The sequence below is a fragment of the Telmatherina bonti genome, assembly GCF_933228915.1.
Source record: "Telmatherina bonti genome assembly, chromosome: 7".
NCBI classification, from domain to species: domain Eukaryota; kingdom Metazoa; phylum Chordata; class Actinopteri; order Atheriniformes; family Telmatherinidae; genus Telmatherina; species Telmatherina bonti.
The window spans coordinates 27,363,162-27,378,871 of record NC_136625.1 but is presented as its reverse complement, the minus strand read 5'-3'; the positions used below and the strand labels follow the sequence as shown (position 1 = coordinate 27,378,871).

The window sequence follows — 15,710 nt, the reverse complement described above, 5'->3', positions numbered from 1 at the left end:
AAATTGTAATTTGATGTGGGAAATTTCAGCAGAAAGTTATCGTCCTGGTGAGTGTGGTAATGAAGTGGTCACAGCTACGACATGGCTTGTTGATTTCTGAAAACGCACGCTGCAAATACAGCCATGTTAGGGTTGGGGGGTTAGACAGGTTGCACTGAGGCTACTTGAAACATCTGTATTTGACTGAACGCTGACTGTCACGGCATAATGAGAACCTAATTTGAATAAAAGGAAAGTCCACTTAGTTCAGGAGCTAAATACAACTCTACTGCTGGGGGCACTTAACAGAAGACCAGCTGTAAACCAGCTAGAAGGTTTGTAGAGGCAATGCTCCTTTGTTTATGTCAACTATGGAGGATCTAAAAGCCATTTGAACAATCCAAACACTGGCTTTCGTAAAGCTTCCCATACAGAGTTAGTTATTTCTAAATAAAAAGGAAAAAAAAAAAAGATGTGTAAAGTAGTGAAAACAGGGTGGTTTATTAGTCTGTGGTAAATATGTATTTGACAGAATTACTTTAGGAAAGTAACAGGACTGCCCAAGATCAATGCAGTAACACTGTATACAGACTCAAATTGAATGGAATCTCCTTATGATTTCCTGGCAGTGAAAATACAAACACACTCTGCTGAGTGTTTTCAAGCAGCAGGCAGACACAGTTGGCCAGACAGCTTCACTTTTTGTTAAGCATGTGTTACAACCAACATACATGTTCACATGCAGCAAAGTCTTTCCTCAAATGTCAGCTTTGGAAAAACAAAACATGAAGGAAAAAAAAAAAAATTCACAAACATTCAGATTCAGAAATTTAAATAAGCATTAACATTCATTTTTTTTTAAGTCAAGCCCTGCATTCAGAAAGAACACAATCAGAGGCATCCTGCCCCTTGAAACCCACTTACACAATACTGTGTGGGTGGGTTTCAAGTGGTGAGGTTTCTGAACCAAAGTTAACTAAATTTCAAAGTTGACAGATTGCTGAACACTACCACAGACATTCATATTCGGTCCTTCTTGCTCAGGGAGTATGTTTAAAAAAAAAATAAAAATAAAAAAAAAAATCACCCAGCTGAGAAACATCTGACGGTTTCAGCGGTGTGCCTGTCGCATAAATGATTTAAAGCGCTGAACTGTAACAAACTGCATATGAGAAATCCAAATATGTTCTATGTAGGAAACTAAACCACCTCCGCGCAGCATCACGGCCTGAAATGTTAATATTTCCAAGCACTGACTTCAGTCTCACATCTATCAAGAAGGTCCATATAAAAACTACTAACACCCCCAAGAAAAGAGCTAAAAATCTAAAATACATTTCCAATTACAGTGCAACAACCTCTGAAAAGATTCATTTACACCAGTTTTTATATTCTACTCAAATTGTTTCACATAGAGCTGAAATTAGGAACCACTTTCTTTAGATTAGCGCTGCACTGTAACCCTTCTCCAGCAGGTGGTGCCATTGTACTGTTTCAGCTGAGCTGTGGGAGCAGATCTGACTCTCAAAGCCACATGGCTGTGGGAAATCCCATATCCATGCCTAGTACCCATGCACATAGTACTCTCTTGATGAATTTAAAAAGAAAATAAAATTATATTAATGCTATCAAATTTTAGCCATTCCGTTTGAAGTTTTGTGCATCAACACCAAGCTGAAAAGAATGTAGCGGAGAACCAGCGTAGGTCTCTACCAGTTCAGTAACAAAATGGCAAGTTGTTGTAAAAGATCAGGAACTGCTTGGAGCTCGATAGCGAAGCATCCTTTGGCTACAGATATCAGTCCTTTCTGACAGAAGTATCCAGAGGATCAAACAAAAGGCTGAACTATGGAGCAGATCTTTTGTTTTTATGTGTAGTGCAATAAACAGAACTTATGAACAGTCCTTTATTTTTTTGCCAGGCAAAGTGTGATGTTACTCTATTGTTGCTTGCTGTCAAAAAATTGTATGCATCATTTCCCCGTTTCACTATTCTCCAAAAACTAGAAAAGAAAAGTGAACATTGTAACACAAACTCCCCTTCATATGAACTAGTTGTTTTGATTTGCTACTCATACTCTCCTGCTGTCATGAACATCACTAGGACACCAAAAATGAGTTATCCCACTGCTGAAAGCAGCCCAACATAACGCCATTTCCTCCTAATAAAATAACATTTTCTACTTTTGGTCTTCAAGTTTGTTTTTTAACAAGAACAAACCACCAGCCTTACCTGTTAATAAATACATACCTTACTTGTGTTTCAAGCTGGCTACATATTAACACCTCCCCTCCCCCACAATGATAAACTTAAAGCCTCTGTATGATTCAGCTGGACAAACTCCCTTTCCAAAAGAAGTGGGTCTGGGGTACAACGTTTGAAGAGTAAACAACGGGGAAAAAAACCCTTTTCAAAGTCAGAAAAAAGACTTGAAGTGGAGGGCTAAGTAGTGATGCAGACACATCTTTTAGTGTTGCCCTTTACAGCTATCACACAAGTCTGAAGCACACTTCTGCCTTGATGATTCAGCAGTGGAGCCAGCATTAAAGCAGCGACCTGACTGGATGCTTTTGTTTTCTGTGAAAAGTAAAGTACATTTCTCCAGCTTCACCATCTCAAGTAAATTCTTAAAAAGTTCCAAAGTATCAGCTACAGTCTCATTCGCTAGCTCATCATTGTCCTGCAAACAATCCTCCCCGGTAGCTTTTGGTGAAATGAATCCTAATTTGCTGCAATGAACACTGGGATGTCCATGCAAAGAGGAAACTGCTTGAATGTTTTAGCTGTTAAATGCTAGGCACAAGGCTCTGTTTCTTCACCCAGAGATGCTCTCTTAACATGGAGACTGGTGGATGCAAATGCTGCACTGGGTCTTAATGGGTAACAGCCAGAGCTGAGATGGGCTGTCTGAGACAGAGATTCCTCTGATAGTCAATATTCACCGCTGTGTTTCCTGGTGGCTGGCACGAAATGCCATGGTAGCTGAAAGTAAGCTTCTTCCTGCAATCCAATGTTTTTTGACTTCCTAAGATGTCTTGTTCAGGAGCAGTCGTTATCATGGTGACGTGGTCGTCGTCACACGTGCCGATTCAAATCCAAACTGAAGTATTTGGTGGGCGAGAGCATCAAGTTCACTGCCAGAAGGACTGATCGCTCCTAAATGGAAGCTATACAAAAGTTTGTCAAGTCCCGCTCTTGGTGCACTTCATGGTGATCACGATTTGTCGGCACAAAGACAGTAAAGTTAATGGATGAACTTGTGTTCAAACGTTTGTCCTATCATGGATTGCCTCCTAACCCCTTCCCCACCTCCACAGTTAACTCTCCTCCATGCTTTGCATCACATGATTCCTTTTGGAGGCGTGAAAATCTGTAAAGCGAAGGATCCGTTGCCACATGATGGGAAGTGAAAGGGTGTGAGTGCAGGGAGAGGTAGGAGGTGGCGTTACCATATGTGGGATTCACAGTGAGTCATTTTAATGACGCCTACCCCTCCACCTAACCGGCGGTAGTTCATTCCACCATACAACCTGGAGAAAGGACAAAAGATAAAATGATGAGGACAGAAAGGTGCAAACAAAAAACATGCTTAAAAGTATCAACAGATAAAAACATGCAAATAAAGAAATGAAATAATCCAATTATATCATCAAAGGACAACAAAAGTTAAATAAAACTAAACTTAAAATTGTCATTTGAAGATTGCAGCACAGTTTTTGAGTACTAGCTCTTTATGGAAATTTGCAAAGAGGTGATATCCGTAGGCCACTGCATAATGCGAGGGATCATTTTTTTTGGGTTGGCTTTATACTTTGGGAACTCATAGTGCATAAATGAGTGTGAAAAATGTCCATAGTCATCCAAGTGCAGTAGTGTACATAACATTCAGCTTCAATCACCATTAACTAACTGTGTGTAAACCAGATGGTAAGGTATGAGAGTTCTATTAGATACGTTACAAACATTCCCTCAAATAAACGGGTTTTGATTCATAGACTGTTAAAGGGTCCAAAGGTTTGATGACACCAAAGTCTGGACTTGGGCAGAGACTGAGAAAAGTCCTCCTCCACTCAGATAAATGAAAGCAAAATCGCACGTGTTTCTATAGATTAAAAAAATTATCCAGAAAGAGATGAGTCTTTTTATTATAAATACAAAAAAACAACAGCTAATGTGAAATTAAAATTGATTTTTTTTTTTTTCAATAAATGAGTACTGTGTTGTTGTTTTTCTAATTGAAATAAAAAACAAAAAAAAACTAGTAAAAAAAAGTTTGTACATTTGTTTTGTTTTTAAGTCCACAAAAATCAGAAATGTCAAGTAATTGTGAGAATCGCAATTTAAATCAAATCGGCACTCAAAAGATCGGAATCGAATCGGGACAAAAGCATATCGTCACAGCCCTCATGAGAAGATGTTCTGTTTGAGTGAATCTTCGAAGCCACATATGCAAGAAAATATTTAAACTGAAACAGAGGGACACCTACACTAAGACCCTTATGTATCGATATCTTAAGTGATCAATCTGCTTCCTTCCTTTGCCATGTGGACAAGAGTCATGCCGCATTATTCTGATTCTGATAAAGTATTTGTATGGTCTTTCTCTGCCTAATTGTCTCGAACTCGTCGTTTTTCTCTGACATTGCCACTTGAACCAGGACAAACGAGAAAACAGGCAGAACTGAGGCAAGAATTCAAGGACTGCATGTGCAGAGAATTTGGGGTGAGCTGACTGATAGAGATTTTAGCTCTAGAATTACGCTGCACTAGTGACATACTGTCTCTTTATGTATTTGTATCATAACTGTATTGGTGACAAGATGGAAATATAAACTAATCTAATAAGAGTCAATCTTACCTCCAAGTGTTAGCGTCTGGGTCGTAAACTTCTATAGTTTTTAGATATGTTGTCCCATCAAAGCCTCCTACTGCCATCAGCTGACCATTCACTACAGCCAAGCCCACCTACAGAGACAAATCCAGTTACCCTTCTGCCTTACAACACAGAAGAGGTCACTTTGGAGAAGCACAGCAACTCTAATGTATATCATACCAATATGCAGTTAAACATTATTACATATAAGAAGTCATATCACAGAACAGGGGTGGGCAACTCCAGTCCTCGAGTGCCGCAGTCCTGCAAATGATAGGAGTTTCTCTGCTGCACACATCAGACCTATTAAGTGCAGAGCTTGACATCAAACTCTGCACAAGTCTGCTAATTACCCACTATTTGAATCAGGTGTGTTGCAGCAGGGAAAGTCCTAACATTTGCAGGACTGCGGCACTAGAGGACTGGAGTTGCCTACCCCTGTCAGAGTCAGTAACAGTGCTAATGCCAACATTATTACTGCTTATATGCACACGTAGTTCACATTAATAAGCTGGTTCAGACCAGCTGACATTTGACAGGTACATAAGAGAAGTGTGTTGTCAAATATGATAACTACGCATTTATTTCACCTCACACTTGTTTAGCATAAAAAGTACATTGAGGCCGACATAAAATAGTTAGCAAGTTTTATGAATAAAAAAAAAAGAACAAATACTTGGTATTAAATATTCACTATGTGGAATCTTGGTAATAGCAGATTAACCAACTTAGGGGCCGGTATTACAGTATTTAATGCACAACATGGAGTCTAGAACACCCTGACGCGCAGCACGAAGTGCATTAAAACCATGCAATGCACAGGTCCAAGTTGTTTAATCCTTAGTTAAATGTAGTGTAACTCAAATCCTACACAGACACACACTCACCCCACTTCGTCTGGACGTCATGGCCACTACAGGAGACCACTGGTTGGTCCTGGGGTTGTATCGCTCTGCACTGCTCAGCTCTGTGGTGTCGTCTCTCCCTCCAACAGAGTAGATCATGTCCTGGTAGACTGCACAGCCGAGATGTTTTCTCCTGGTTCCCATGGGAGACACGGTGTGCCAGCGGTTTTCCTGGGGGTTGTAGCGTTCCACTTTGAAAGAGAAAAAAATATACATACAAGTATACAATATACAAGTTTTCAGCATCTCTCTTCTCAATAATGTTCCCATAACTTTTGTTATCCAGTTATTATACCTGTATTTAATGGTGATGTCCCATCAGATCCTCCGACAGCATAAAGAAATCCTCCCAGCACAGCGACAGCTACACCCAGTCGCCTGGTGCTCATGGAGGCCACACGAGTCCATTTGTTCTCTTTAGGATCATACCTGGAAACACATTTCACAGAACCATGATTAAAATAAAACAGCTTAGCCAACAGTAGCAGCCTCATGATTTTGTTTGCTTGTTTTCATCATGTGTGCCAGAATTCTGAGCGATACCTTTCAACAATGTTGAGACAGGAAACCCCATCCTGCCCTCCGACAGCGTACAGATATCCACCAAGCACAGCAACACCAACACTGGTACGACAAGTACTGGTGGGGGCCACATCACTGCTCCACTGGTTGGTTTTAGGATCATATCTGGACAAACAAAAGCCATTTAATTGCACATTCAGACAATACTTTTAACCTTCAGAAATGCATGTGATTTATTCAGGACATGTCTGATGGAGAGTGATGTTTGAAAAGAAAGCCTCAGCTCCAACTACAACCTTTCCACGGAGTTCAGGTAAGACGAACCGTCGTGGCCTCCCACAGCGTACAATAAGTCGTCCAACACGCTAACCCCAACCCCGCATCGCCTCTTACTCATCGACGCAACCATCCGCCATTCATTGGTCTGTGGATCGTATCGCTCCACGCTGGAAATGGCATCTCCGCTGCACCAACCACCAACTACACAGGAAGCCCAAAAGAAAAAAAAAACAGTTACATGTGCGGGGGGGCATAAAAAACATCCATCATAATCTGACTCAGCAGTAGAGCTCTATACACAAAATACTATATCCCACACAGGGACTTTAATTTTCTGAGGGCACGGACCTGCGAAAAGAACCTCCCCACACCGGATGGGTTTCCTCGGCCGGGTTCTCGGACCTTGCATCAGCGGCCTCTCTTGTGGTAGCAGCAGGTAATTCTTAGCCTCGTCTACCAGGTCTCTAACAACAGAAAAAAAAAAAAAATACAATATCAACCATATCCATTTTTAATCACCCTGCATCTGGTCTTTTGCCTTCAACTATGTTTTGTAGATTGAAAAGAGAAAGTAAAAAGAGTTGAAAAACACAGAAAATGGCTGACAGCTTCTGCTTTAAAGAATATAACCCACCTGCACTCTTCATCACTTTTGATGAGAGGATCTGAACCTACAGTACCAACCAGGAACTTGGGACTCAGTAAAGGCAAGCGGACATGCTGCAGGACCTGCAGAGCACACAACCTCCAGTCAGAATAGACATGCAATGCATAAACAGCTCAAAGTATCCTACGTCACTCTATAATAAAACAGTGAAAACAGCGGCAAGAATAACAATAAAATTCAAAGGTTTATAATGAACAAATTTTAGTCGAAATGAAACAAATAGTAATGGCAGCAGAATCTATAGTCTGCAACATGAGGACTGATAAACCTTCCAGACATTTCTGATTTATACATTGCAGGACAATATCAGAACAGTCCATTTTGTGTAATGAGGTGTGTGAATGTCAATACACGGGGAAATTTACAAGCTTTCAATGTTATAGTTCCCGTTCCCTTCAACAAACCTGGGGTAGCTGGGGTCTGCGCTCCTGAATGCTGTATTTCACCCAGGCCATTACAGCATTGAAAACCTGCTCCTCACTCCGTACGTTAAGCTCATCACTGGAGATGATGTCAATGAGCTGGTTGGCAGGCAGCAGCATGAACTCTTCACTTTCCATGACCTAGAACACAATCACAACAGAAGCCATTTTTTTTCCCAAAGACCCAAAGTTCAAAACAGTTTTCATAATAAAAGTTTGTAATGATTAAAACAAGCTTTATGTGGCTTTTAACAAAGTTGAAGAATAAAGCTTTCATTCTTGATATAAATGACTTTATATTTCAACTTCTCATTTTTGAAAAGATTAACCTGTTTATTACAAACATATGGTGATAAAATATTCTACTGGATTACCAGCAACCTCTTGGTACAGAACAAAACTAAATGGACATTTTAAGCACACAGGATGCACATATAGGTTATAATTTACACTTTATTCTGATTTCATAGCCAAGATATTGGCTTGGTGATGCAATAAAACTCAAGTACTGTTGAGAGTATATACTAAATATTTCCATAATATTCATTTTATCTGTATAATTACAGTCCAAATTACGTTTGTAGAAAGGACAATGTCCTGTCGTGGTAAGACCAATAAATATGTTGAATTATTTTGAATGTGACTGCAGTCTATCACAACTGTTGTGATCGATATTAACAATAAACGCCAACATGAAAGATGTTGAATAGTTTCAGAGATGTCTAATCTTTTCATACACATTAATCAATAAGGGAATATAGAAGAAGCACAGAAGCATGTAAAAGCAAAAGAAGTGTGTCTGGACCAGCTTCTTCTGCATTAAAAGCAAGTAAATCAAAGTATTTTGACATCTATGGAATATCTATGAAACATGTCTGCATGACATATTTGCCACAGAAATTTATTTGTGTATGTGTGTAACTGGGGTTAAAAAAAGTTATTAATTACAGGCTTTCTTGATTAATCTCTACTAACCACATTTTAATCACATAACAAGTTTAACCCCAAAAAGCAACTTTTTTTTTTAATGGATTTTACAGGATGATTAAATCAAATATTAAACAGACATTTATATTGTAAACTCAAGCTCTATTAATGTCTGAAAAAATGCATCTAATTTAAAAAAAAAAAAAAACAGCAAAACCCAAATAAACAGGCATTAACAGCCAACAGTATATTTGATCAGCTATTTGATTAAGAACCTATTCTCACATAATTTCAGGAAACCAATGTGCTCTCAAGCTATGCAAACTTTTGTCAATGTGACACAGCTTGTTTTCTCAGAATGATATCAACCCTATCTAGAGAGAGACGTGTGCTTTTAATAAGTCACACATTTGCAGGAAGCAAGTTGACTTTTTTGAACAGTAGCTTTTATACAAAATGTATCATACATTTGCATTGTGTGAAAAAATAAGCAAAAGTGTGCTTGCACTGCTTATACATGTAAAAAGAACAAAGCCTAACCCTTTTATTTGTACCCATGTTTTTACCTCCTGAAAATTGTGCTGTGTGAACTTGTCTGCAATGCGCAGCAGTTCTCGGCAGGAGTGTGTGTCAGCGAAGGCCCTGATGCCCAGACAGTTGGATGGATCCAGTTGCCTCTTGAGAAACTCACAGCAGGCCTCCTGGATCTCTGCCAGCTGGAGAAGGCAGGCTGCTGGAAGCAAAGTCTGAACGTTCCCTTCCTCTACAGTTACCTGTGGGATCACAACATTAGAGATATGCACAATTTTTTTTTTTATGTTGTCAACATAAAACCACCACAGTTAAGGAGCAACTTTTCAAACTGAGCATGTATTGCAACTATGGCGGATTCATACCAGCCTCAAAAACCTAGTTAGCTTGCTTGGAAAGTCTGGTCCATATTGGGAAGTGTGAATGTGCAAATAAAGCGAGATGCACAACAAAGAAGCAAAGATCCGCTTAGAAAGATAGTTCAAGTGAGGCAAATGCAGGAAGTGGACTAAAAGTTGTGGCGGAAACAGATGTTCTGCATTAACCAATGAGGCTGCAGTCAAAACCACTACACCACTGTGAAGCCAACTCTTTTTTCTAATACGCTTCTTTTTTGGTACTACTTCATAAGAAGCAGGTAGTGTCACCTACATATGAAGACTCGGAAACACTGCAGCGCATCGACTGGTGAAAGACAAACATCATGTCAGGGTGTAAACAACTCTACGACTTCACACCCTCACATACTTCCTTCTTCCATTCAGTAGCTTGAAAATCCTGCACACGACAGTACATCTCATTTGTTCAGATGGCTCACCAAGTGTCAACACAACTGATGTACATGATGAGCATGTTTAGCTAATGGAAGCACTCTGCTGAACAACGCTACTTCTAATGATACACGCCAGCAGGCATTTCAACTCTTAGGGGAAGAAAAAGAAAAAAAAAAAAAAAAAGGACTAATTCAATCTGCACAATCATCACTGTCATCATTTACACTCTTCACTTCTAAGTTGCTTTGGATAAAATTCAAAATCAATGTAATATAATAAACACAAACAGAAGAGTTATGTCTCTCTTCTGTGCTTATCCAGCTTTACACATGCTGCAGTTAGAAAATATCAAGCTATTTTTTTTTTTTTTTTTAGCTTTGGTGCATGTTTATGTAGTATGTTTATGTAGGATGCAACCATTCCTACCTGTGAGGTGTATGCAAAGTCAATGAGCAGCTCCATGGCTCTCTCATCAATGTCACGGATAACTACTTCAGTTTGCCTGCTTTCTGCCAGCTCCCCAGTAAACATTGCCCTGAAGAGAACATTAAAATATAGACACAGCATTAGTATAGCAATTTTTCTGCATAGCTCATCAATAATAAACCCTGACATTAAGAAAACTAAGTTAATCTTAGTCTTTTCATACCTGAAGTAAGGGCTACAGGCAGACAGGATCACACGATGGGCATAAATCTTCTTGGCGCCCACCACCAGCACTACATCACAAAGCTCCCGGTGTTTTCTCAGCAGGTTGATCACCTCCAGGGTCTGTCGTGGATGCTTGTCTGAGACGTAGGGCATGCGTGCTGGCTGGGGGACCCCTTCAGGGAGCTTGTTGGGGTCCCCCAGAGTACAGCGGCTGGTGATGTCCATTCCAGTGGCGTCCTGACGTGCGCTGGTGGCCCTTAACACAATAACCAATAAGTGAATTTGTGCATGCAGTGTATGTGAACTTGGCAATCCAATCAGTTAAGTGTGTTAAGCAGTATCAGATTTAGCCCAAACTTTTAGAGAATGTTATGCTTCATGGCTCTACAGAAGCCAATTTTCATTTTATATAACAGCAGTAGCGTAAAGAGCCGCCTTGAGGCTGAGAGCATGAAGAAGCAAAGCAGGAAATCATAAAGGCAGGAAAAACTTAATAAAGCCAAACATGTTAAGTGGATGGGGAAAAAGACCGAAATTAAACCCCAAACCGCTGAAACTCGGGTAGAAGAAAAGCATCGAAGTGAGAGACTGCACAGATTTCACCAAGAGAAGAAGAATGCTGAGATTTGGCCCTGATACCTCAGCAGTGCAGCTTTGCACAGCTAAACCCTCCTTTGGGACTATGCTGGATATGCATATCATTAGGTTTGGCAGAGCACCACTGTGCTACAGTGGACCAATTGAGCCTAATGGAAAAAAGCCTCCTTTCTGTTGAGTTCAACCAGAGCCACCGCATTATGTAACTGGGAAATGCCTCTAAACTGGTAGTTCAGTCATCACTGGTATTAAAAAAAAAAAAAGAAAAAAAAAATGTAAATAGTTTTTAAAATGTATTCATCTACTTTATATAGACTTATTATATTAACGTACTGCTATTCCACAAAGATGGACAGGACAGTCTACTCTGTGGCCACCAGCCCAGACAAATATAGTAGGGGGTCACTACCCCTATATGTGTAGCAGTCAGTGTAAATGTATCCCGTGTGGACACAGGAACACTTTGGCACAGAGACTGACTTCAGGTCATGTTCACAGTACTTCACATTTGAACACATCTGTCTCAGCATGTGTCATCTTCATCATGGGTGGGCCTCACACTTACACTAGTTTTCTCATAATTCACTCATCTAGAGTTCTTAACTTGGTTCGAGTGTGAAAATCTCTGCAATAAAATTCTGTTGGGTTTAAATGAGGTGCGTAAATATCCATACAGATTACATCATTAGAAAAAGTGTGATGCAATGTAACCCAAGACAACTTCAGTTAACCTTTTCCATGCCTGGCAGACTGCGACAACTCAGCTGCGATACCAAGGGACACCCCTGCATTAGAAACTGAGGGTGTGCTGACAAAGTGGGTATTAACAAAACAAGAACTTAGAAAATCTGAGATTTATATCAAAGACCTGGTCTGCGTGTGGAACTTTATTCCACAAACAATGCTGGGTTCTTCTCTAGATTCTTCTCTTATCACACAAACTGATGTATGACATGGAACTTGTATGCATTTACTCTGATTTTTGTTTGTTGATATGATTGGAGCTATAGCAAATCATAGAATCAATTCATCTTATAAATTCAATTCATCTTCCAAAACAATGTGATTCATGTGAAGGTAAAAAAAAGGGAAACTGATTTTTTTCTTTATTTACTGCCAAATTCTGCGTGATGGAAATGTGGTTATTGCTGATTGGTCAATAGCAATAAGTAAATCTTTATTTTTTCACACTTTTATTGTTGTTTAGTTGGCCACTAAATAAAGGAAATACAGACTGCCCTTCAATGAAAACAGTCATTGATAAACAGCCAGATAAAAATCAGACTTTAAGACTACTTTATGGCCACTTTTCTGTTTCTTTTTGTATAACTAAAAATAACTTCATGTTATTTTATAATTACAACAAGCACAAATGCTGCAGAGGACCTGTTCCAAATTGTGTAAAAAGATTATTTCAACCAGCCAATCTGTTTCCATGCCTTTTTCAAGGTTGCTTTAACATCTACCTCAACCAGATGCACATTGGAAATCAGACAACTTTTCTATTTTTTATTTTATTTTGGTTAAAAAAGACCCAGATTTGATGTTTCTACTCATTTAGAATGTTTACATGGGAGTTTTAATTTCTCTTTAATTCTGCTTTTAACAAATTAAAACTGACTGTGTAAACACCTAATTCTGTATGAAAAAGACCATTTGGAATTAAACCTAATTTAGTATGTGGCTGGTTTATTCTCATTTTAAATCTGAACTGATTCATTCCTCTGTCATGTAAATGTTCATTTCGCTCTAAGTTTATTCTAGTCATTCTGTGTATTATGCCTTCCCCATCGCGACCTAGTCCTGTAGTGATGATGCACATGCACAACCTTCTGCCTCCCAACTCAGGTACTTTGTCTTCCTTCTCTTCAGCTGCTCAAAAAAGTGAAATAGTATGCTCGTGTCAAGCTGGTACTTCAAAAACATAATCAAAATTGAAGCAAAACTGGTGCATGGTTTTCCATGTTGTAGACGAGAGGCAGGAAGGGGAGTTTGTTTATTTCCAGTATATGCATGTATGTCATGTCCAATCAGAGTTCTTCCGACCCTCAGATCTAAAGCAGAATTAACTAAACGTGTTTTCAACGCAAATCTCAATTCAGAATTACTCTATGTAAACTCAAAGGAGGATACTTTTATTCTGATACAAGCAGATTATTATGGATTATTTACATTCAGAATTATTCATTCTGAGCTATTGTGAAGGCCCTACTCTATTTTTAGAATCTGGGTGTGTTCATTCAGCCTTGCCCTGAACCATTTTCCAACCCAACACATCCAAGACATTAACCCTGACAGGCTGAAAGGGACCACAAACTTAAATATATACATTGTGTAAAGCAGCAGAGCAAAGGTCAGTCTTCCTGAGGTTAGGAGAGAATTCTGGGTAGAACATGCCTGTGAAAAGCCTTTAATCTAGATCAACTACACTGTAGGACTGAATTGTCAGTCTTGAAAGCAGACCTGGGTGGTGCCGATTCTCAACTCCTTTCATTACCTTATGGAATAGTTTGGCCTTTGCTCGATATTATGCAACTTACATTTGTGTAAAGCATGGAAGTGTTGCTTCATATACAGATACAAAACTAATTGTAGCACCTATAAAAAGCATTTACACCCTACTTTTAAACACAATGTACAGTCAAACTAGGTCTTCTTGAGATGAATTGATCAGATTTCCTTACTGACTAAATAAAACCAGCGTACAAACAAGGACTCTGTGGTTGTCCACGCCATAATTAGCGCCATTACTGGTGTGCTTTACTGGAAACATCTGAAATGCAAGTGGTTCAAATTTAATACCATACTTACCTGCGCATTGGTTTCGCGTCCATGAACTGAAGAACAACGTTTGGTCCAACACCTTCAAGTTAACCTACAAAGACAACAAAACAAAATCACCCTTTTTTCATTCCATCCTCTTATAAGCGTAAGAAGAGTTTCATATTTTCAGCAGTAACCAGTTCACCAGTTCTCCTCCAATATTGTTTTTCGAGGCCAAGCCATATTGTTGAAGTTTTCCCTTTATTTTAATTATTGTAATTGAGCCAAGCTTTTCTGGTATCTGCCTAAAGTAATTTGTGGCAATTTCTTTCAGTGAGACAGAGCATGCACAGCAATAAACTCTGCCTTTGTCAAAACCATGCTGCACAATCTCAGTGGTTATCTGGAAGCTTTATTTGGCCATCATTGTGTCATTCTGAAAGGAATTCATCAGTATGGTTTCTTCATTAATAAAATCCATTACCATAAAAGAAAACCCAACTACAGCCTGATGCCAACCTTTAGTTCAGATATAAACTTCTCTGACCTAATATACACAGCATAAATTGGGATCAGTCAGAACATTAAAACCACTGACAGATGAGGTAAACAAAGCCTTATTTAGTGATTAACTGAGGTGTTCTGTTGAGAAACCCCTTTGAGTTTTTGTATTCATGAGCATGCAACTCCGACACCTTCCATTCATATGACTTCAGATGAAGTCCACGACCCTCCATAAAACCAGAGATCCCAAAATAACAAATGAAACATTTCTGAAACATGCAGTTAGGCAAAATTATCATTGTACATAAATTACTTGCAGTTCTCTTATACAATTTAATTACAAAGGACAGGAATTTTTAAGTAATACAACCTAGAATTTGATTCAGTGATCAGCTTGATGGTTGTGAATAAACAGAAACTGTAGCTGTAGTACAATAAGGCAGTCATCAATCAATCAATGAGATGGGGAAACAAAACGCATGCTATTGCAAAGAACAGCTGCATGTGAGCTCATTTTACCGCTGTGCTATGTGCTAAAATATCAACTATCGAGCATATAAATTTAGTTAGTTACAACCCTTGTTGATTTGCGTTTCTACTGATCTTCGCCTACAGCTAACTTAGCTAAAACAGGCTAACTCTTGGTTGTTAGCGTCTTGAGATTGGGATGCGTCGTAAGCGTGCTAAGTATCACAGCTTCTTGTACCCTAATGGGGAAATGTTTTATCAAAGCTATGACAGAAACCTATGCTTTTACCTAAATCCATGTTTTCCTTGTAGAGAACTCATGTCAACGAGGTAACACTAGCTCACTGACGTTAGTTAACTTCTCCAGCCTACCAGGGAGTGCCAAGCGCGAGAGCTAGCACTGTGATGGGGGAGCTCACCGCCGAATACTGTTACCGTGAAAGTGTTAAGAAAATTTAATTGCAATAAAGGAAGACATCCAGGCATTAGTCTACATGTTCAGACAGTCTGTGTCGGTTTATGCTTTAATTTAAGCCTCTGCTCAGACATGAGTTTGGTTAGATTGTATGCTAGCATCAGTTCAGTCAACATTAAAGTCCAAGCGCTGAGTGAGAACTGACAAGTACGCTACTAAAACAGAAGTAGACGCGTTGGAAACAAAGTTTTACCATATATTTCCATCCCAACGACAGAGGAAAGTAGCCCTGGTTGCTGGTGGTTCGTTTTCAACCTTTGAGAGACGTTGGGGCTTTTCTCCCTCGGCTGTACGCGCATGCCAAACGCCAAGCACCACTTCCGGATTGTCGGATTTCAAAATAAATTTATACCATGACGTCATTGTACACATG

General features: G+C 39.3%; 1 protein-coding gene across 2 annotated transcripts; it reads right to left on the bottom strand.

Annotated features, from left to right (window-relative positions):
• Positions 1-480: 480 nt before the first annotated feature.
• On the bottom strand, positions 481-15,644 carry klhl20 (kelch-like family member 20). 2 transcript variants are annotated; one of them, XR_013771389.1, is made up of 14 exons: positions 15,531-15,644; positions 13,939-14,002; positions 10,529-10,786; positions 10,306-10,414; positions 9,142-9,348; positions 7,631-7,789; positions 7,194-7,288; positions 6,908-7,023; positions 6,577-6,760; positions 6,302-6,445; positions 6,054-6,187; positions 5,741-5,929; positions 4,839-4,945; positions 481-3,510 (listed from the first exon to the last, which is right to left on the bottom strand). XR_013771389.1 is itself a non-coding variant. In XM_079244053.1 (14 exons), the coding sequence occupies exons 2-14, from the start codon at positions 13,959-13,961 to the stop codon at positions 3,426-3,428; spliced, it is 1,830 nt and encodes a 609-aa protein (XP_079100179.1). In that variant the 5' UTR covers positions 13,962-14,002; positions 15,531-15,644; the 3' UTR covers positions 481-3,425. The 2 variants fall into 2 exon arrangements, 1 of the variants encoding a protein (XP_079100179.1); XM_079244053.1 differs by having other exon boundaries at positions 5,741-5,949.
• Positions 15,645-15,710: the final 66 nt, after the last annotated feature.